Source organism: Lampetra fluviatilis, chromosome 2 (genome assembly GCF_964198595.1).
Source record: "Lampetra fluviatilis chromosome 2, kcLamFluv1.1, whole genome shotgun sequence".
In the NCBI taxonomy this organism is placed as follows: domain Eukaryota; kingdom Metazoa; phylum Chordata; class Hyperoartia; order Petromyzontiformes; family Petromyzontidae; genus Lampetra; species Lampetra fluviatilis.
In genome coordinates, this window is record NC_136276.1 from 32686608 (window position 1) to 32709141 (window position 22534).

General features: G+C 54.4%; 2 protein-coding genes across 5 annotated transcripts in view; both read left to right on the forward strand.

Moving 5' to 3' along the window:
- The first annotated feature begins 1574 nt into the window (after positions 1-1574).
- On the forward strand, positions 1575-22532 carry LOC144938689 (uncharacterized). Its single transcript, XM_078866638.1, has 5 exons — positions 1575-1609; positions 11238-11443; positions 14988-15110; positions 16883-18059; positions 22465-22532. The coding sequence occupies exons 2-5, from the start codon at positions 11258-11260 to the stop codon at positions 22530-22532; spliced, it is 1554 nt and encodes a 517-aa protein (XP_078722764.1). The 5' UTR covers positions 1575-1609; positions 11238-11257.
- Positions 18091-22534, forward strand: part of LOC144945787 (DNA (cytosine-5)-methyltransferase 3A-like) — a 34662-nt gene continuing 30218 nt past the window's right edge. For all 4 annotated transcript variants that reach the window (XM_078874317.1, XM_078874323.1, XM_078874333.1 and 1 more), the window contains exon 1: positions 18091-18203. The gene's annotated coding sequence lies outside the window, so the exon portion shown is untranslated. The remainder of the gene's footprint in view (positions 18204-22534) is intronic.

The window sequence follows — 22534 nt, forward strand, 5'->3', positions numbered from 1 at the left end:
TGGACGTACGGCACTGCCACTAGAGTCTAAGGTGCGCCTATCTATGACAATTCCTATATTATCGCGCCCTGCATTCCTATCATCCTATGGACAGGTGTGTTAAGACGAAAAAACCCCGCGAGGATAAGAAGGCGAGATGGATGTACGCGCCAAAAATAATTCCCGCAAACAAAGCTCTTTTGACTATTCCAGCTGAAATTCAGCACTGGTCGTAATCGACATCTAAACACCACAGGGACCCATCTTCTTGGTTCTTTCGGTAAAGTCATGTAGAAGGGAAGTAATAAAATAATAAAACATAATATTTTTATTATTTTATTACTTCCCTTCTACGTGACTTTACCGAAAGAACCAAGAAGATGAATCCCTGCAGTCACGAAAGCTTTAAATCGAAATTTAACCACAGGGGCCGTCTCGCGTCCCCTGGCTTCCCATCGCCTCTCGCCACTCTCACAGCGCCTGGGGCCTTCGCATTAGTGGATGAATGAGACGCTGGTTCGTGAGGATCATGCGTCACGATCGCCGTTTACGGTGAAATCGTACACATGAGCAGACGTTTCGGACCATGGACCTTCGTCACGTATGAAGTCGTTTTTTTAATGCATGTGCTTTATCGACTTCATTTGAAGATGGAGCATTGTCCGAGACGACACCTATTTTCAGTGTTAAAGTCACGCGGTGTTATTTACGAATCGCGTGTTGAGCTTTTGTCCGTTGATTGTGCTTGTGCACCACTGCCGACGCAGCAGCAGCAGCATCGTCACCAAATCATCTGCACTATTTACAGCCTCGCCGGGCCAATCGTCTGGCCTTCGACCTTCATGCACAGTCGTGTCTGTTGCATCCACTCCGACAAGGGCGTTACGATTTTCGGGGTGTTGCGGCCACCCCGCTACACGGAGCAACGATGGACGGAACCCGGCATCGATTGGCCCAGAGTGTGCCCGGTTCGGGTTAGAGTCTAGTCGGCCTTGTATACCGGTTGACGAACTGAGTTTTGTTCGTGCTGGATATCCGTGCTATTGATTCAACGCAACCGCGGTTCTCCGCGATGGCAACGACGATTGCTAACAACACGAATCGTGAGTGCGACCTTCCTTCGAGACGGTGCGGTGGCATGTATCTGAGAGTGTTCAGACGCTGCTCGTGCGAGACTGCTCTGTGTGTGTCCTGCGCTGTCCAGAGCGTGCGCTGAGAGCGGTCCGCGCGCCCGCATCTTGACCCGCGACTTCGTTTCATCCGCTCCAGACCCATCACTGCCAAGTCGGAACGGCGCCGCGCGCGATATTTTTTTTCCCCGTCACTGCAAACAACGCGGGGCAGAGGGAGCTCGAGTCACGTAGATGCGCAGAGGAGAGAAGCGGGCGGAGGCGGAGAGAGGGAGGAGAAGAAGAGGAGGAGGAGGGAGTAACGGGGTACGGAGAGACGTGGGAAGGGGGTGGACGGATGGAGGGAGAGGGGGGTAGAGGGAGGAGACGAGGGAGATGGAGGGAGGCGGCGAGAGAGGGAGGGAGGGAGAGAGAGTGGGAAGGGGAGGGGGACGAGGAGAGAGAGAGAGGAGGGAGAGCGCATGAGAGAGGGAGGCTGGACGCCTCGGCTTCGCCACCGGGTGAGTTCGCGTCGCCCCGTGCGGCTTCCGAGAACGGGGCTCGCTCAAAGGGGACCTGGGACCCCCTCCTGGGGGACTCTGACCTGGGTGACCTGGAGCTGGGGACCCTGGGACCCGGTCCTGGGAGCGGGATTCGGGTCGATTGTAGCCGAACAAGTTTCACGCGGAGACGCGGGCAGGGCGAGCGAGCGAGCGAGGGCTGTTACGTAACTCCTTGTATAATGCAGCAGCCACTCTGCCACGGTGCGCGTAACCACACGGTACGTGTGCAACGGTTCGCCTACCACGGTGGGTGTAGCGGTGCGTGTGCCACGGTACGTGCTGCACGGTTGTGCGTAACCACGGTACGTGTGCTACGGTGCGCGTGCCACGGTGGGTGTGCCATGGTACGTGTGCAATTGTGAGTATAGGAACATGGCACGTACCAGGTGCTCCACGGCATGGAAACGATACCGGGTACCATGGTGCGTGTGCCACGGTACGTGTACATGGCGTGTACCACGGTGGGTAAAGCGTTACGTGTAGCACGGGACGTGTACCACACCTGCGCATGGGGTAGTGATGCTATGATGATAATGATGATGGTGCTGATGGTGATAGAGGAGGTGATGATGGTGTTGCTGAGGATTATGGTGTTGGCGAGGGTGATGATGGTGTTGGTGACGGTGATGATGTTGGTGATGATGATGGTGATGCTGGTGATGATGTTGGTGATGATGATGGTGTTGGTGACGGTGATGATGTTGGTGATGATGATGGTGATGTAAATGATGATGATGTTGCTGATGATGATGTTGGTGATGATGATGGTGTTGGTGGTGTTGGTGATGATGATGGTGATGTTGGTGGTGGTGATGATGGTGATGATGATGTAGATGATGTTGCTGATAGATGATGTAGATGATGATGTTGGTGGTGATAATGATGATGTTGGTGATGATGATGATGGTGTTGGTGGTTTTGGTGATGATGATGGTGATGTTGGTGGTGGTGATGATGGTGATGATGATGATGATGACGGTGTCGGTGATGATGATAGTGATGGCGATGATGATGATGGTGATGATGGCGGTTGAGACCACGGCTCCGCGCGAGTAGCGAGCGGGGGAGGGGGGGGCTCTGTGTGGGAGTCTGCAGTGAGACGGAGACCGAGAGAGACGGGGGGCAAAGAGACAGAGGAGAGAGAGGGTGAGAGAGAGAGACGGCGGGGGTGCAGAGAAGAGAGGGTGAGAGCGAGGGTGAGAGAGAGACGGGGGGCAGAGGAGAGCGAGCGAGAGAGAGACGGGGGGGGGCAGAGCGCATGGACAAGAGGGCGGGGAGTCGAGTGGGGAGGGGGGTAGAATGCAACAGACAGCGAGACGGGAGGGGGGGGTATAAAGAGGGAGAGAGAGGGGGGGGGGTATCAGACATGGAGATGGGAGCGAGGGTGGAGTCGTTTATGCGAGACTCATTCCTGTCCTTCTCGAGCTGTCAACCCTCGGGGGGAGGGCATGTCGCACCCTATCTGCGCTCCATGGCGCTCGCAAGTTTTCCATGCCTCCTTCACCCCCCCTCTCCGCTGCCGCTCCCCCCTCCTGCTCCCCTAACCTCCAACCCCCTCCCCTCTGGCCCCCACCCCTCCTCTTATCGCCCTCTCCCCTCCCCTCCTCTCCCTCGTCTCCTCCACTCCGATCCTTCCCTCCAATCTCTTCCGCCCCCACCACCTCCACCACCCCTTCCCTCCTCCCCTCCCTCCTCTCCCCTCCCCTGCCTCCTCCCCCCTCCCCTACCCCCTCCTCCCTCTCATATCCCTCACATCCTGCTCCCCCTCCCCTCCAGTCCCCCCTCCCCTCAGAATCTCCCCCCTCCCACTCCCCCCCACCCCCACTCCCCCCCACCCCCCACTGCCCCCCCCCCCACTCCCCCCACCCCCCCCCCACTCCCCCCACTCCCCCATTGGTCATTGGAGACGCGGGCGCGAGTCACGTGATCCCGGCTCCTCTCGTGCCGCTTCACGGGTCCCGGTGTAGGAGAGAGACCGATTACGATCATCCATCAACAACATCATCAGCAACATCATCATCATCTACATCATCATCTACATCATCTACATCATCATCTACATCATCATCATTATCATCTACATCAGCAACATCATCTACATCATCTATCAACAACATCATCAGCAACATCATCTACATCATCTATCAACAACATCATCATCTACATCATCATCTACATCATCATCATCTACATCATCATCTACATCATCTACATCATCATCATCTACATCATCTACATCATCATCATTATCATCTACATCAGCAACATCATCTACATCATCTATCAACAACATCATCAGCATCATCATCATCTACATCATCATCATCTACATCATCATCTATCGGCAACATCAGCAATATCATCTACATCAGCAACATCAACATCATCTACATCATCAGCAGCAACATCATCAACATCATAAACATCATCAGCAACATCATGTACATCATCTATCAGCAACATCATCAACATCATCAGCAACATCAACATCATCTACATCATCAGCAGCAACATCATCAGCAGCAACATCATCAACATAAACATCATCTACATCATCATCAGCAACATCATGTACATCATCTATCAGCAACATCAACATCATCTACATCATCATCAGCAACATCATCAGCAACATCATCAGTAACATCATCTACATCATCTATCAGCAACATCATCAGCAACATCATCTACATCATCATCATCTACATCATCTATCGGCAACATCATCAGCAACATCATCAGCAACATCATCTACATCATCATCTACATCATCTATCGGCAACATAATCAGCAACATCATCAGCAACATCTACATCATCTATCAGCAACATCATCAACATCATCATCAACATCATCAGCAACATCATCATCATTTATATCATCTACATCAGCAACATCAACATCATCTACATCATCAGCAACATAATCATCATCATTTACATCATCAACATCATCTACATCTATCAGCAACATCATCATCATTTACATCATCATCAGCAACATCTACATCATCTATCATCAACATCATCTACATCATCATCAGCAACATCATCTACATCATCATCAGCAACATCATCTACATCATCATCAGCAACATCAACATCAGCAACATCATCAGCAACATCATCATTTATATCATCTACATCAGCAACATAAACATCATCTACATCATCATCAGCAACATCATCTACATCATCATCAGCAACATCATCTACATCATCATCAGCAACATCATCTACATCGTCTCCATCATAATATACATAATCATCGACATCATCACCTTACACTTCAATCTCACCGTCCAATCATCACTCTCACCACCATCATCACTCTCATCACCACAACCATCATCATCATCACCACAACCACCATCATCATCACTGTCATCACCACCATCATCATCACCGTCATCACTCTCACCACCATTATCATCACTGTCATCACCACAACCATCATCACCACCACCATCACCACCCTCATCACCACCATCTGCTGGTGTCTACATCTCCGTGTCTCTGCTGTATCTGCGTCCTCAATGTCTCCATTCCCCGTGTCTCTGTGTCCCCCGTGTCTTCGTATCCCCGTGTCTCTGTGTTCCCATGTTTCTGTGTCTCCGTGTCCCCCGTGTCTCCGTGTCCCCGTGTCTCCGTGTTCCCCGTGTCTTTGTTGTGTCTCCGTGTCCCCGTGTCTCCGTGTCTCCGTGTCTCCGTGTCCCCGTGTCTCCGTGTCTTTGTTGTGCCCCGTGTCTCCGTGTTCTCCGTGTCCCTGTGTCTCCGTGTCTTTGTTGTGTCCCCGTGTCTTTGTTGTGTCTCCGTGTCCCCGTGTCTCCGTGTTCTCCGTGTCCCTGTGTCTCCGTGTCTTTGTTGTGTCTCCGTGTCTTTGTTGTGCCCCGTGTCTCCGTGTCCCCGTGTCTCCGTGTCCCTGTGTCCCTCTGTCTCCGTGTCCCTGTGTCCCCGTGTCTCCCTGTCCCCGTGCCTCCGTGTCCCCCGTGTCTCCGTGTCTTTGTTGTGTCTCCGCTATTCCAAGAAGTCGGCGCGTGCGCGGTGGGGTCGCGATGCGGAGGAGAGACGGAAAATAATTAAATAAACATCCCACTCGCATCGCAGTCGCTGAGAGCTACGGGGAGGGAGAGAGACACTGGGAGAGAGATACACGGGGAGAGATACACTGGGAGAGATACACTGGGAGAAAGATACACTGGGAGAGATATACACTGGGAGAGATATACACTGGGAGAGAGACACTGGGAGAGATACACTGGGAGAGATATACACTGGGAGAGAGACACTGGGAGAGAGATACACGGGGAGAGATACACTGGGAGAGATACACTGGGAGAGATATACACTGGGAGAGAGACACTGGGAGAGATACACTGGGAGAGATACACTGGGAGAGATATACACTGGGAGAGATATACACTGGGAGAGAGACACTGGGAGAGATACACTGGGAGAGATATACACTGGGAGAGAGACACTGGGAGAGATACACTGGGAGAGAGATACACTGGGAGAGATATACACTGGGAGAGATATACACTGGGAGAGAGACACTGGGAGAGATACACTGGGAGAGATATACACTGGGAGAGAGACACTGGGAGAGAGATACACGGGGAGAGATACACTGGGAGAGATACACTGGGAGAGATATACACTGGGAGAGAGATACACTGGGAGAGATACACTGGGAGAGAGATACACTGGGAGAGAGACACTGGGAGAGATACACTGGGAGAGATACACTGGGAGAGATATACACTGGGAGAGAGACACTGGGAGAGATACACTGGGAGAGATATACACTGGGAGAGAGACACTGGGAGAGATACACTGGGAGAGAGATACACTGGGAGAGATATACACTGGGAGAGATATACACTGGGAGAGAGACACTGGGAGAGATACACTGGGAGAGATATACACTGGGAGAGAGACACTGGGAGAGATACACTGGGAGAGAGATACACTGGGAGAGAGATACACTGGGAGAGATACACGGGGGGAGAGATACACTGGGAGAGAGACACTGGGAGAGATACACTGGGAGAGAGATACACTGGGAGAGAGATACACTGGGAGAGATACACGGGGGGAGAGATATACACTGGGAGAGAGACACTGGGAGAGATACACGGGGGGAGAGATACACTGGGAGAGATACACTGGGAGAGAGATACACTGGGAGAGAGAGACACTGGGAGAGATACACTGGGAGAGAGATACACTGGGAGAGATACACTGGGAGAGAGATACACTGGGAGAGATACACTGGGAGAGAGATACACTGGGAGAGATACACGGGGGGAGAGATATACACTGGGAGAGAGACACTGGGAGAGATACACTGGGAGAGAGATACACTGGGAGAGAGAGACACTGGGAGAGATACACTGGGAGAGAGATACACTGGGAGAGAGATACACTGGGAGAGAGAGACACTGGGAGAGATACACTGGGAGAGAGATACACTGGGAGAGATACACTGGGAGAGAGATACACTGGGAGAGATACACGGGGGGAGAGATACACGGGGGGAGATATACACTGGGAGAGATACACGGGGAGAGAGACACTGGGAGAGATACACTGGGAGAGAGATACACTGGGAGAGAGATACACTGGGAGAGATACACTGGGAGAGATACACTGGGAGAGAGATACACGGGGAGAGAGACACTGGGAGAGATACACTGGGAGAGAGATACACTGGGAGAGATACACTGGGAGAGAGATACATGGGAGAGAGATACACTGGGAGAGAGATACGCTGGGGGGATACAAAGGCGGTCGGGCGTGGTGATAGCCCCCCCCATCCCCTCGTTACTACCACGTTAGCCTTCATAGGTGCTAACAAGCACTTGACCCATCAGTCTGTGTAACTACACTGGGGGACCTTTGTCTTTGTACACCCAACGTGTCGATGTTTAAGCACAAAGATCGATTCCCGTTCATTTCCATTCCACGCACAGCACCCTCCAGCGAGCCACGTGTGGTGTTGGTTGTTGTACACGTGTGGTGGTTGTTGTACACGTGTGGTGGTGGTGGTGGCTGTTGTACACGTGTGGTGGTGGTGGTGGTGGTTGTTGTACACGTGTGGTGGTGGTGATGGTGGCTGTTGTACACGTGTGGTGGTGGTGGTGGTTGTTGTACACGTGTGGTGGTGGTGATGGTGGCTGTTGTACACGTGTGGTGGTGGTGGTTGTTGTTGTACACGTGTGGTGGTGATGATGATGGTGGTGGTTGTACACGTGTGGTGGTGATGGTTGTTGTACACGTGTGGTGGTGGTGATGGTGGTTGTTGTACACGTGTGGTGGTGATGGTTGTTGTACACGTGTGGTGGTGGTGGTGGTGGTGATGATGGTGGTTGTTGTACACGTGTGGTGGTGGTGATTGTTGTACACGTGTGGTGGTGGTTGTTGTTGTACACGTGTGGTGGTGGTTGTTGTTGTACACGTGTGGTGGTGGTGATTGTTGTACACGTGTGGTGGTGGTGGTTGTTGTACACGTGTGGTGGTGGTGGTGGTGATGGTTGTTGTTGTACACGTGTGGTGGTGGTGGTGATGATGATGGTGGTGGTTGTACACGTGTGGCGGTGGTGGTGATGGTGGTTGTTGTATACGTGTGGTGTTGATGGTTGTTGTACACGTGTGGTGGTGGTGGTGATGGTGGTTGTTGTACACGTGTGGTGGTGATGGTTGTTGTTGTACACGTGTGGTGGTGGTGGTGGTGGTGGTGGTGATGGTTGTTGTCCACGTGTGGTGGTGGTGATGATGGTGGTTGTTGTACACGTGTGGTGGTGGTGGTGATGATGATGGTGGTGGTTGTACACGTGTGGCGGTGGTGGTGATGGTGGTTGTTGTATACGTGTGGTGTTGATGGTTGTTGTACACGTGTGGTGGTGGTGGTGGTGGTGGTGGTGATGGTTGTTGTTGTACACGTGTGGTGGTGGTGGTGATGATGATGGTGGTGGTTGTACACGTGTGGCGGTGGTGGTGATGGTGGTTGTTGTATACGTGTGGTGTTGATGGTTGTTGTACACGTGTGGTGGTGGTGGTGATGGTGGTTGTTGTACACGTGTGGTGGTGGTGGTGATGGTTGTTGTACACGTGTGGTGGTGGTGGTGATGGTGGTTGTTGTACACGTGTGGTGGTGGTGGTGATGGTGGTTGTACACGTGTGGTGGTGGTGGTGGTGATGGTTGTTGTACACGTGTGGTGGTGGTGGTGATGGTGGTTGTTGTACACGTGTGGTGGTGGTGGTGATGGTTGTTGTACACGTGTGGTGGTGGTGGTGATGGTGGTTGTACACGTGTGGTGGTGGTGGTGGTGATGGTTGTTGTACACGTGTGGTGGTGGTGGTGATGGTGGTTGTTGTACACGTGTGGTGGTGGTGGTGATGGTTGTTGTCCACGTGTGGTGGTGGTGATGATGGTGGTTGTTGTACACGTGTGGTGGTGGTGATTGTTGTACACGTGTGGTGGTGGTTGTTGTTGTACACGTGTGGTGGTGGTGATGGTGGTTGTTGTGCACGTGTGGTGGTGGTTGTTGTACACGTGTGGTGGTGGTGATGATGGTGGTTGTTGTACACGTGTGGTGGTGGTTGTTGTTGTACACGTGTGGTGGTGGTGATGATGGTGGTTGTTGTGCACGTGTGGTGGTGGTTGTACACGTGTGGTGGTGGTGATGATGGTGGTTGTTGTACACGTGTGGTGGTGGTTGTACACGTGTGGTGGTGGTGGTGGTTGTTGTATACGTGTGGGGAGCGGTGGCGCAATGGTTAGCGCCCTGCGCTCCGAACCCGGCGACCCCGAGTTAGATTCCCACTCACGGTTCCCAAAACCAGTGTGACGATTATCTCAAACCCATCATGGACCTCCCGTAGGTCGACTCAGCCTCAAATGAGTACCCGGTGCGGTGTGTAGCAAACATCGCCACTGGGAAGACAAAGGCGGCCGGGCGTGGTGAGCTGGCCAACCCACCCACCCCATCGTGGTCCGTGCCGGTCTGCCACTCGCGAACAGCTCTTACCCCCAGCAGTCTGTTGTTAAAGCTACACGTGGGGCGTGTGTCTGTGTGTAGTGTACACGTGTGATGGTGGTGGTGGTCGTGTGTACACTTTGGGGGCTTTTTGCGGTACCGTGTGTGGTGGTGGGGAGGGGGTCTGTGAAGGGGGCAAGTGATGGGCCGATGAGCGGGATCGTGGTGGGAGATGATACAGCGGCTGCTTCAAAAACAATGCGAACACTTTGGAGAATTTGCAACAATATCACAAGACGTGTGCCTCCACCGGGCTCTAGAGACCACCTGGAGAAGATTCCAGGCACAAGTTGACAACGATGGCTGTTAACATTGCATTTGTGTTCATGTTACAACGCATTATCGGTTCTTTTTCCATTAAAAACGATAATCCCGTATGAGTGTTAACAATTTTGCAGCACGCTGTGTAAATATATATATGAAACTAAACTATTGTTATTTGATGACAAGGTAAGGCCTACTGAGCTATGTAGCTCTTTTTCAGAAGCGATCTGGCTATCACGAATGATAAGCTCAACAAAGTGGCTTATCATAATCGTGTGGACATTTATAGCAGCCTATATACTCTCAAACACGTGATGAAGATTCTAAATGTGGAGGGGAAACCCGGAGGACCCGGAGAAAAATCCATGCGACCATGGGGAGAGAGACGCAAACTCCGAATAAACAGCAGGCATCAGGGTCGGGATCGAACCCACGACCTCCTGCATACCTGGCGAGGTAGTTAACATCTCATAGCCACCGTGATGATGAGAGAGAGAGAGACACGCAAACTCCAAATATACAGCAGACATCAGGGTCGGGATCGAATCCACGACCTCCGGCATACCAGGCGAGGTAGTTAACATCTCACCACGGGGAGAGAGACACGCAAACTCGAAATATACAGCAGGTGTCAGGGTTGGGATTGAACCCACGACCTCCTGCATACCAGGCGAGGTAGTTAACATCTCACCACGGGGAGAGAGACACGCAAACTCGAAATATACAGCAGGTGTCAGGGTCGGGATCGAATCCACGACCTCCGGTATACCAGGCGAGGTAGTTAACATCTCACCACGGGGAGAGAGACACGCAAACTCGAAATATACAGCAGGTGTCAGGGTTGGGATTGAACCCACGACCTCCTGCATACCAGGCGAGGTAGTTAACATCTCACCACGGGGAGAGAGACACGCAAACTCGAAATATACAGCAGGTGTCAGGGTTGGGATCGAACCCACGACCTCCTGCATACCAGGCGAGGTAGTTCACATCTCCTAGCCACCGTGATGATGATGAGAGAGAGACACGCAAACTCCAAATATGCAGCAGACATCAGGGTCGGGATCGAACCCACGACCTCTGGTGTACCAGGCGAGGTAGTTAACATCTCCTAGCCACCGTGATGATGAAATAGAGAGACACGCAAACTCGAAATATACAGCAGACATCAAGGGTCGGGATCGAACCCACGACCTCCTGTATACCAGGCGAGGTAGTTAACATGGGGGGGGGGAAGGGGGGTGTACGTTATCTGACACTGCCCCCTGCGTGTGTGATTAGCAGGTCGGAAAGGCTGGGCCATGCCTGGCCGCACGGGGGCCGCCCTGGGGGGCCAGGCGAGGGCTCCTGCGGCGGGGCCCAAGGGGGCGGCCCAACCCGGGGGGGTCAGGGCGGGGGGCGTCACGGGGGCCCGGCCCGGGGGGGAGCCCAGGGGGGGCCCCAAGCAAGAGGCGGGGGCGCCAAGACTTGAGCCGACGATGCAGCAGGTGAGAGACCTCGGGGCCATGGTGCGCCGGAAAAACATGCCAACGTCGGGGTCAACGTTAGGCCTTACGTTGGGTCAGCTGCTCCAACAATACGCGGACGTTGGGTCAACGTTGGGTCAGCTGCTCCAACAACATGCGAACGTTGGCTCAACATTCGGTCAGGTGCTCTAACAATACGCGAACGTTGGGTCAATGTTGTGCCCAGCGTTGGGTCAGTTGCTCTAACAACATGCGAACGTTGGGTCAACGTTGGGTCAGCTGCTCCAACAATAAGCGAACGTTGGGTCAACGTTGTGCCCTACGTTGGGTCAGCTGCTCCAACATGCGAACGTTGGCCCAACGTTGGGCCTCCGTTGGGTCAGCTGCTCCAACATGCGAACGTTGGCCCAACGTTGGGCCTCCGTTGGGTCAGCTGCTCCAACAACATGCCAACAACGTTAGTCCAACGTTGTTGGAAGGTTTAATGGGGCTCCCTCGGGGTGATTGATGATCAGGCCACTCGCCCATTTCCTCCAGTCGCTCGCTCACTCGCTGGTGGAGGTCAGTGGCCTCCCTGTCGCTCTGCTATAGCCGCTACCTCCACGGTCATCGTTCACTTTGTTGTGCACTGTCCATTGTTCACTGCAGGTCACAACAACAACAACACACACTGCAGTCACAACAACAACAACCACACTGCAGGTCACAACAACAACACACACTGCAGTCACAACAACAACAACACACACTGCAGTCACAACAACAACAACACTGCAGGTCACAACAACAACAACATACACTGCAGGTCACAACAACAACACACACTGCAGGTCACAACAACAACAACATACACTGCAGTCACAACAACAACACACACTCCAGGTCACAACAACAACAACCATACTGCAGGTCACAACAACAACACACTGCAGGTCACAACAACACTGCAGGTCACAACAACAACACACTGCAGGTCACAACAACAACAACACTGCAGGTCACAACAACAACAACACTCAACCACTCATGCACTCACCCGCTCTCTCACCCACCCACTTGTTCAATTAGTGAGTGTGCTATGGGTGAGCATGAGTGAGTGCTATGGGTGAGTGAGTGCTATGGGTGAGCATGAGTGAGCTATGTGAGTGAGTGCTATGGGTGAGTGAGTGCTATGAGAGTGGAATTCTCGCGTCTACGCGTCATGGAAACTCCTCTCTCCTCTCTCTCCGTGCAGCTCAGAATTTTAAAAATCTGCTGTGTACAGTGGCGGTGTACAGTAGCTGATGCTGCTTGCATTGGGCAGGGGGGGTGCAGCTGCTTGCGAACTCAAAACAAGGATCCTTAAACCCGCCTGAACCCTAAACGGCCTGAACCCTAAACAGCCTGAACCCTAAACCCACCTTAACCCTAACCCAACCTTAACACTAACATCACCTTAACACTAACATCACCTTACCACTAAACCCGCCTGAACCCTAAACAGCCTGAACCCTAAACACGCCTTAACCCTAACCCAACCTTAACACTAACATCACCTTAACACTGAATCCACCTGAACCCTAAACAGCTTGAACCCTAAACCCACCTTAACCCTAACCCAACGTTAACACCAGAGGTGGGACAAAGTCATTGTTATGCAAGTCCAAGTCGAGTCGCAAGTCATCAAATTCATGACTCGAGTCTGACTCGAGTCCAAGTCACATGACTCGAGTCCACACCTCTGGTTAACACTAACATCACCTTAACACTAACATCACCTTAACACAAAACCCGCCTGAATCCTAACCCCACCTTAACCCTAAACTCACCTTAACTCTAAACTCACGTTAACCCTAAACTCACCTGAACCCTAAACCGACCTTAACCCCAACCCCAATGTAACCCTAACCCTCCTTAACCCTAACCCCACCTTAACCCTGCTCTGATCCTACCCTAAATCAGACTGCACGTTAACCCTTCCCCAACCGCGATCGTTTCCCCCGACTCCCACAATTAAGCAGACCTTACCCCGATGACGAATATCTAACCCTCACCGTACCCTCACCATGACCCTAACCCTATGCTCATTATTCACAAGAGGTTTTTTTTTACGTGTTAGATCGCGTGAATATAAATGTGTCGTTAAACCCGCCACCACCCGACCAAAGCCAATTAGTAAGGATTTGCCACGTAAACAGAACGTGCCAATTCGTGACCAGTCCAGCACACCGCTTGTGTGTTGGCGAGTCAACACACAACACTTACAATTCGAGTACCGCCATATCCCCCAAACCCTTTTACTTTGAATCGACACAACGATCCTAACCCACATCGCACCAGTATCCCCCAAACAATGATCCCCTAACCCCTAACCCCTGTACTCTATATCCGTCAGCGCTATCCTCTCACCCTATAACATTATCTATGAACAGCACGAGACCCCCCCCCCCCCCCCCCGAGCTCGCTTGGATCTTCGGGGCATTCGTTTCAAACTGATGTCGTCGCTTCCGAGAGAAATATATGTAAATATAATCTGGCGGTTTTTGTCGACCAGTCCAGCATTTGTGCGATACTGCATTACGGGGGGGGTGGCGTGGCAGTAAAAAAACAAAAATAAACACCCAGAAACGACAGCTTTCACAAGTGCCGTAGGAACGTGCACCACCGAAAATCCACCGATATCTGCGCCGGCAAGCCGGAACGAGGCCACCGCAGCCGCCGTGGCTGCCCAAAGTTGGAGGTCATTGGAGGTCGAACCCTCGGCGAGTGAGGAGTAATGGTTTTCGTCGTGGACGCCGCTCGGCACAGCGTTTTGTTTTTTTGTCGGCGGGGTTTTGGCGATGGTTTCGTTGTTGTTGTTTTTTCTCCCACCGAAGTGACGAAATTTTGGGTCAGAGTGACCGGCGGCAAAATCTGGCGACTTTCTGCGATGAGGAGTCGACGCAGACTTAGGAAGGAGCGATCCCAGGATTGTGTTAACGACCCCGCACGAGTTGACTTGCGCGTAAAAAAAACCCGCTGTATTCTATTTAGGATTTATTAAGCGCCATTCGCCACGGCGCTAGACAACGCTTGCCGGCGGCGGTAAAAAATGGCAAAATAAGGGAAGGATGGGCGGGGGGGGTAGTGCCGCAGTTGATGATCGGGTTTGGAAAAGGAATGAGATGCGGGCAGCAGGAGGAGGAGGCGATGGTGCAGGGGGTTGAAGGAGGAATGGGTGGAGCGTGATAGTGGACGAGGCTGGTAGAGAGGGGGTAGCGTGAAGGTGGATGGTATAGTATGAAGTGAGTGCACGACATGGTCAGTGGGTTGCTGGGCTGAGCGTAAATGCGAGTGGTTTTATTGAGTTTGTGGCGTGTTGTGTTTTTTTTGGGCAGCCTGCGACGTTTTGAGCTTCGTTTGGCAACCTTCCGCTTTCAGGAGTTCACAATGAGCCCGGGACTTTTTCTGTTTAGTTTTCACGCAAGCGACATTCGTGAATGCGAGTCGGAGGCATGGAGTTGGCCACGCTGCTCTTTGGCTCTGCGCGCTGCGTTGCGTGCGTTGCGTGCGTCGCCCACGATGTCCCCCCCCCCCCCACCCGCAGAACGGTGGTGGAGTCGGGCCCTGGCTCGATGAGGAGGACGATGACGACGAGGAGGAGGAGGAGGAGCTCCTGAAAAAGAAGAAGATGAGGAGGAAGCAGCTGGGGGAGAAGCAGGCGAAAGAGGTGGGGAGCACGGCACACAGAGCGGCTCCCTGTCAGATCCCCCACGAGACCCCTGTTATACCCCTAAAGTATCCCTGTGAGTCCCCTGTGATATCCGCTGATATCCCATGAGATTCCACCCCTCTGAGATGTGAAATCCTGCGGTTACCCCCCGCACCTCCGATTAGCACGGTCGGCTATGTGCGGCGCGAAAGAAGTTCGACATACATACATAAGACACCCGGTGAGCCCGATGGGTCCCTCTGATAAACCCCCGAGAGTCTCCTGTGAGAGCCCTTGAGACCCGAACCGTTTGCATGGAGAAGCTGTAATCACGAGCCGTGTCAGGTGATGACTACTGCAGTTCAGATGATGTTGAATAATTATTATGTTAATGATGGTGATTACGATAATGATGACGACGACTTGCGTTCCCGGTGATAGGTGTGTCAATGTGCGTCAATGCACGCATGCTGGTAGGCGCACAAAGACAAAGATCCCCCGCGTAGCCTGTAACAGACTGTCGGGGCAAGTGCTGTTAGCGAGCACTTCTGAAGGCCGGAACGGCACACGAGGGGGTGGGTGGCAAGCACCACGCCCGGCCGCTTTTGTCTCCCCAGTGGCGATTTTTATACATCGCACCAGGTATTAATTTGAGGCTGAGTTGACCTACGGGAGGCACAGGACCGGTTCAGATAATCGTCACCGATGTTGGCCGTGAGCGGGAATCGAACTCGGGTCGCTAGGTTGGCAGCACAGCGTGCTAACCACTCCACCACCGCTCCCCATTCAGTCACATATTCACTTTAAGATGTTTTTTGTTCATGTTTTTGTTTTTTGTTTGTTGCGGTTGCACCCGATTCAAGAGCCGAATGGCTCACAGGGCTATACCTAATAAATGAACTTGAAATGAACTTGAACTTTAACTACCGCACACACACACACACACACGCGCGTTCACTCTTGCGGCACAATGAACCTTTCCCGAGCCGGGAGGAACGGAAGGGCATCGCCGGGGCTGTGCGACCGGCTCCCCCGTGGCCACGGTTATATCGGTACGGGCGGACCGTGCCGCCCGGGAACCTCTGCCTCGCCGTCACATTGGTGACAATCGCCGCCGGTGCTTAGCTGCCACTGATCGCGGTGACATCATCGTGCCGCTGCGCCACGGGTGACGGCACCGGAGGGCCGCTGACGGCAACTGTGCCCGTCGCACCGGGCGATCGTCACCGCGGGGCGACCACCACCGCCGTCGTCTCACCATCGTTTATTATTATTATTTATACCGTGCAATGGCCCGCGTTCTGGACTCACGATGCAGAGGTCATCGGGTCGATTCGATCAACGGCGCAAATTTCTTAAATCTCCCCCCCACCCCCATCGGCTCCGTCCGACCAGCAGTGTTAGCGGGTACGCCATGGCCTCGTTAATAGCCACGTCTCACGTACTCCCACCTCCTGGATACTGGGTACTCCTGACTCGTGAGCTCGGCAAGGCCGCGGGGAAGCGTCCCGCCGAGTTTTTCACAAAACGCCGGGTTAGTCGCCACGCAGAGCTTCGTGAAAATCGCGCGAGGGGGTGGGGGGGGGGGGGGCTGACGGCGGCGATGGGCAGGGTGCCGGGCGGGTGGGGGAACGCCACCGGTCTGGACGACGTTCGGAATCGAGCGAACGGAGCGGAACGTCTTGACGCGTGCTTGAGCCTTCTGTCGTGTCGCCCTCGGCCACTGCGCAACCCCCCCCCCACCCCCCACCCCTCCCCCCACCTTCTACGCACCCCACCACTCCCAACAGAAAACAAGGACCGACCCGAGAAACTGGAAGACGCCGGGGGGTGTGCACCCCCCTCGGGCCAACTCGTCCTCGTCCTCCTCCTCCTCGTCGTCGTCGGGCAGCAGAGCCCCGACCACCGGTGCTCAGGACGGGCCCAGCAGCACGAATTCCAGGGGCAAAGACAAGCGGAGCAAGCAGGGAGACGACGGGGCCAAGGACCCGGGCAAGGACCCGGGCCAGGCCGCGATCAAGAAGAAGAGGACGCAGGATGCCGGGGGGGATGGCAGGAAGGCCGCGGCGTCGCGTGAAGCCAAGAAGTCGGGTCCCCCGCCAGCGCAGCACTCCAGAGGAGACGCCGAGGTCCCACCTCGCGGCGGCGGTGACGGTGGCGGTGGCAGTGGGGCCGGCAACCGCGGTCGGGCCAATGTCAACGCCGGAGGTCGCCCGGGCGCCGCCGACGGGCGGAAGACCTCCGGAGAGTCTCGCGAAGCGGCGGGTTCCTCAACGGCAGCAGCAGCAGTGGCGGCGGCGGGGAAGAACAGAAAGCAAGACAAGGAGACGAACAAGAAGCCGAAGCGGAATCAAGACGCCGGCAAGAAGCCGCAGAAGCCAAGAGCTCAGAGCGGCAGCGCGGGAGGCAAACCGCGGGAAGTCGGCGGCGCCCAGGGCGGGGATAAAATCATCGAGAAGGCGACGGCGACGGTGGTGGCGGCAGTCAAGGAAGGGGGTTCCGGGCCAGATGGGAAAGCCAAGAGGGAGCGGCCGCACGACGCCGCGAGGCCCTCCGCGTCGGGCAAGTCGAGCGAGACGGACGGCGTGACCAGGGGCCCGCCGGCCAGGGCCTCGAGGAGCAAGGGCGGGAGGGTCGCCGGGCCGCCGGAGAAGACGGGCGGGAAGAGGAGTGCCGAGGAACTGGGGCCCGAGGCCGCCGAGGGCGACGCCGGCGGCGGCGGGGGGGGCGGCGGCAATGCCGGGAAGCGCAGGAAGAAGGCGGCGGAGCTGCAGCTGCGACTGGAGCCGGAGGCTGGAAGTGGAGGTGGTGGAAGAGGTGGCGGAGGAGGTGGTGGAGGTGGAGGAGGAGGTGGCGGAAGAGGTGGCGGAGGTGGTGGAGGAGACGTTGGAGGCGGAGGAAGTGGAGGAGGAGGCGTTGGAGGAGGTGGAGGAGGTGGAGGAGGCGGCAGAGGAGGTGGCGGAGGAGGTGGAGGAGGTGGAGGAGGTGGTGGAGGCGGAGGAGGAGGCAGAGGAGGTGGAGGAGGAGGCGTTGGAGGAGGTGGAGGAGGTGGAGGAGGCGGCGGTGGCTGCAGGAGAATCGGCGTCAAACGCACGTCGCCGTCGCTCCCTGGTGAGACCCCCGCCCTCTCCTCACACTTCTTGATTAATTTAGGTTTTATTTTAGTACAAACAACGGGGGGTCAGATTCTGCTGTTGTTTTATTTTCATCCGGTTTTGTGTGGTGGTGGTGGTGGGAATTAGCTGATGTCGGATAGCGAGGAAAATTGCCAAAGCGATGGGGTTCACCCGCTCTCGTTGAGATGTGAACCAGGCCCTAAAACCCCGGAGTTTGAAACAATTTCTGAAACGTGAATTGTCCGACATCAGTGTCCAATTTGAACTCCAGTAGCGAGCGTCGCGCCAACCCCGTGTGTCGGAGAAAGGCCTAGCCGAAGGAGACTTCGCAGAACTACCTCTGAGATCCCTTCAGTTTAACGCCTCATGCACATGCCGCGGTGGTGGTGGTGATGCAGCACTTTCGGACAAGCCCTGCTACGGCGCGAGATGTTTTCTGCGTGGCCGTCGATCCGACATCGCTGTTAACGCTCCCGCCTGGGATTTTTTCCGCAAAAAATTCAGTAAAATAAAAAAAAATTCAGTGAAAGGAAAAAAAAGGAAATATCCGGAGTTTATTCGGAAAACCCCTCCCTCCCGCCTCCCTTCCTCCATCCCTGCCGCTTACTGTGATCCTTTTTATTTTGAGAGTTTAAAAACGGGGAGCACGGGTCTCGCTTGATTAAATAAAACCCAAGCAGAGCCGAGCGATATCGGAAAGCTACAGGGGGCTATTCGCTTTAAAATCTAGGCTTAAAAACGAATTTCTTTAACACTGCTTTTTGTGTTTTTAGTTTGTCGTCCTTCCTCCGCACCTCCGGTGAGCACGGTTGGCTACGTACGGTGCAAAAGAAGTTCAAGTTTCATACATACCAGCGGCCGGCATTTGATGCAAACCCCCGGCTATTTGGCTCGGAGATCAAAAACCGCCATCACTTTGCTCCCCATCGCCGCCTCCAATTTTATTTGGACGATTAATTTGGCTGAATGCAGCGACAAATGTTTGCCTGTTCCAAAAAGCTTTGCAACAGTTGGTTCCCGAGCTGCGGAACTTTTTCAGACGCTGCAATTTAGGGGAGTTTACAGATTCTATTTTAAATGTTTCGTGTTCACGGGTGCACGGTGGTCCGATCACGTTCTTTTGTGGATTTGGCGAGGTCGGGATATGCGACGCTGCACCGACCTGTGATTTACACGCCGTCCTTCACTGCAGGTAGCCTTCGTGGTTGGAGCTGTCCGTGATGGGATGAAAGCCTTTATTTTTTTTTATTTTTTTTTGCAGAAATATTATTCTTCGTGAATTGCGAATTGGTGATTGAGCTCGGTTTTGAAGATTGTTACGGGAATTGCTCTTCAACTCACCGGTGAGCTGCAATAATAATGATGAGGGTGATTACAATAATCATCTGTGCGTTGTTAAACGCCTATACACCACGTGACAATTTAATCTGTTTGGCTGTGTTGGGTGGCGGAGGGTTATTAATGACACATCATCGTTGACTAACTCACAAAATCTATCATGGTGTGTCACCCGACGTAGCTTTATTTCCTTGTAACGCATTCACGGCCTTCTTAATGTCTTTTTATTTTTAAACATGCAAATCATAAATGAACAATTTCCTCCGTCGTGAGTAGGGTTTTGAAGGATGTGTATCATTTGGAGCTTGCACATCGTGGGTTGGTGCATCACTTACACAGATTTGCATAACTCCCAAGTAAGGACAGTACGACAAGCAGGATCATGTCACCATCCGTGTGGATCTCTTGTATGTATGTATGTTGAACTTCTTTCGCACCGTACGTAGACAACCGTGCACATCGGAAGTGCGGGGGAAGGGCAACACACTGGCGGGTTTTCTCTGGGAAGTCGGGATCCCACCCGCGCGAAACGAGACGCTCATTAAAGACGGCATTGGCCAAAATTCCTCAGGAGCAGGGCTCACCGGGACTCGGCGAGTGAATGAAATTTGCGCCGTCAATAATCTGACATCGTTCACGACGGCCGCGCGACGGGGGCCGGGGTGGGCAGGGCGCATCGCCAGCGGGGGCGATGGCTGGCGGCGGTCGAGAGTAATCACGGAGCGGCAGCCAAAGGGAAGTGAGCGCTTCGCAGAGCGCGTCCAACCGAGGAGACGGAGCGCTTGAACTCGGCTCGCGTGCAGGTGCTGGCTGCATCGTCACGTCGCAGGCTCGTGGGAAGTGGCAGCGGCTTGGGGGGGAGGGGAGGCCTTCATCCAGCAGTGGATTGACCATGGCTGCTGCTGCTGATGATGATGAATATTGATTTTACAAAGGTCATTTTTTAAAATGAAATTTAAAAAGCCAACGCGAAAGCTGGTGGCAGGAAGGGGTTAAGTTGGCACGAGCGGGCGCCATGGTGACGGGCTCTGGGAACGAGCTCCCTGCCTGCTCACCGCTCCCTCACCTCTCCCTCACCGCTCCCTCACCGCTCGCTCGTCTGCCCTGTGAGCCACGCCGCCACGTGATGCAGCCGGTCGTTGGGGGCCGGGGGGGGGGAGGGGTTGAACCCCCCCCCTCTCCCATCGTGTTGGGTGGGGTGCTGTAGCTGTGGTCGTCACGGTAACCGCGTCTCTCAGAGCGAGAGGGAGGTTCACTGTGAAGCGGTTGTCATGGCAATGCTTAGGGGTGGCCGTGGAGGTGGTATCTCCTCACCCTCCCCATCATCTCCATCGTGCTCCTCCTTAGTCTCATCCCTCCTCCTTCGCTGCCCCCCCCCCCCCCCCCTCTACGCATCAACCCTCATCATTCTCTTTATCCTCACCATTTTCCTGCTGTTCTTCATCCTCATTCTCCTCCAGATCTTCAACCCTCCTTCCTGCCTCCTCCATCTCCTGCCCCGCTCCTCCACCCCCATTAAGCCCTCCTCCTCTTTCACCACCTCCTCACTGCTGCCGCTCTCTCGGCTCGCTGACGATGTTCAGCTCAAAGTCCCCCGCTGTGCTCTCTCCTCCGCGGGGTCACAGTAAAAACACAAAGATCCCCCGTATAGCCTTAAATACTGTAGGGGCAAGTGCTGTTAGCAAGCACCTATAAAGCCCGACACGGCACACGAGGGGGTGGGTGGCCAGCACCATGCCCGGCCGCCTTTGTCTCCCCAGTGGCGATGTTTACACACCACACCAGGTACTCATTTGAGGCTGAGTCGACCTAGGGGAGGCCCAGGATCGGTTCGGATAATCGTCACCGGTGTTGGCCGTGAGCGGGAATCGAACTGGGGTCGTCAGGTTCGATGGGCAGCGCGCTAACCGCTGCACCACCGCTCCGCGGGGGTCACAGTGCACGCACGCACACATGGGGTACGCGGGAGGGTCGGTGCAGCATGATGACCGTCACGAGAGTTAACCGAGCAGGGCTCTGGCAAGGCGGACGGGCATGGCAAGGCGAGCGGGCGGGCGGGCGGGCAGACTGCGGGCAGCCACAGTGGTTGGGGGGGCAGTCAGTTGGAACAGCGAGCAGATGGGGCAGTGGGCAGTCAGGAGCGGGGGTAGCCAGATGGGGCAATGGGCAGTCAGATGGGACAGTGGGCAGTTAGGAGAGTTGGGCAGTCAGTTCGGTGAGTGGGCAGTTGGGAGAGCTGACTTTTATTGCATCTATCTGAATCGGAAGTGGCAATGGTTTGGATATTTAATTCAATATTCAACCTACCTAAAGAACGGTTACTCGTGGAGGGAACGGGCTCGTGCGGTGCGATCGCGTAAACCTCTTGTCGTCCGCGAGCTGCGTGGGCGACATGTTCTGCGTCCCGCGGTCTGACCCTGGGTTGCTACCCCTCTCGATTACCACGGTTGGCTACGTGCGGGTGCGAAAGAAGTTCAACAGGCGCGCGTGCGCACCTTAATTACCACCGCGGAAACGCACGATCGAGCGATTTGAGTTGCTGACCTCGGCAATTGACAAGTGGTGCGGGGGCGTGGGGTCGTGGGGGCATGCGCGGAGAAGCAGGCGAGAAGCCCGTGCGTCGTGTGTGCCAGGCTTGCCACCCTTCTAACGTACAATAAGAAAAGACCAGGACGTGTGCTGGGAAGCCGAAGGAGAAGATTCGCTCGCGATACCGGAGAAGGGTGAGAACGCGTCGTCGTGAGTTGGTGTCTTGTTACGCAACCCGACAAAAATAACCGGGGCTGACGATGGCCCCGGGAAGACTTTACAGATTTCCTCAGGACATCAGCTGGCTCGCTCAACAAGAGGACGATCCTGGGGGGGAACAAAGAGAAACACCAGGACAGGTGGTGACCCTCGTTCGTGTGTGGACACAGCGAGGCTGGTGCGCATGGACTGCGCGCAGCGCCGGCGCGCGTGTGGCTGTGTGCGCGTGAAGTCGTAAGA

Bases quoted from the DNA above. Each gene is read 5' to 3' on its own strand.
- LOC144938689 (XM_078866638.1), top strand. From the start codon at position 11,258: ATGCCTGGCCGCACGGGGGCCGCCCTGGGGGGCCAGGCGAGGGCTCCT. The intron at 15,111-16,882 runs GTGGGGAGCACG...CACTCCCAACAG, and splicing joins GGGAGAAGCAGGCGAAAGAG to AAAACAAGGACCGACCCGAG. The intron at 18,060-22,464 runs GTGGAGGAGGTG...GTGTGGACACAG, and splicing joins CAGAGGAGGTGGCGGAGGAG to CGAGGCTGGTGCGCATGGAC.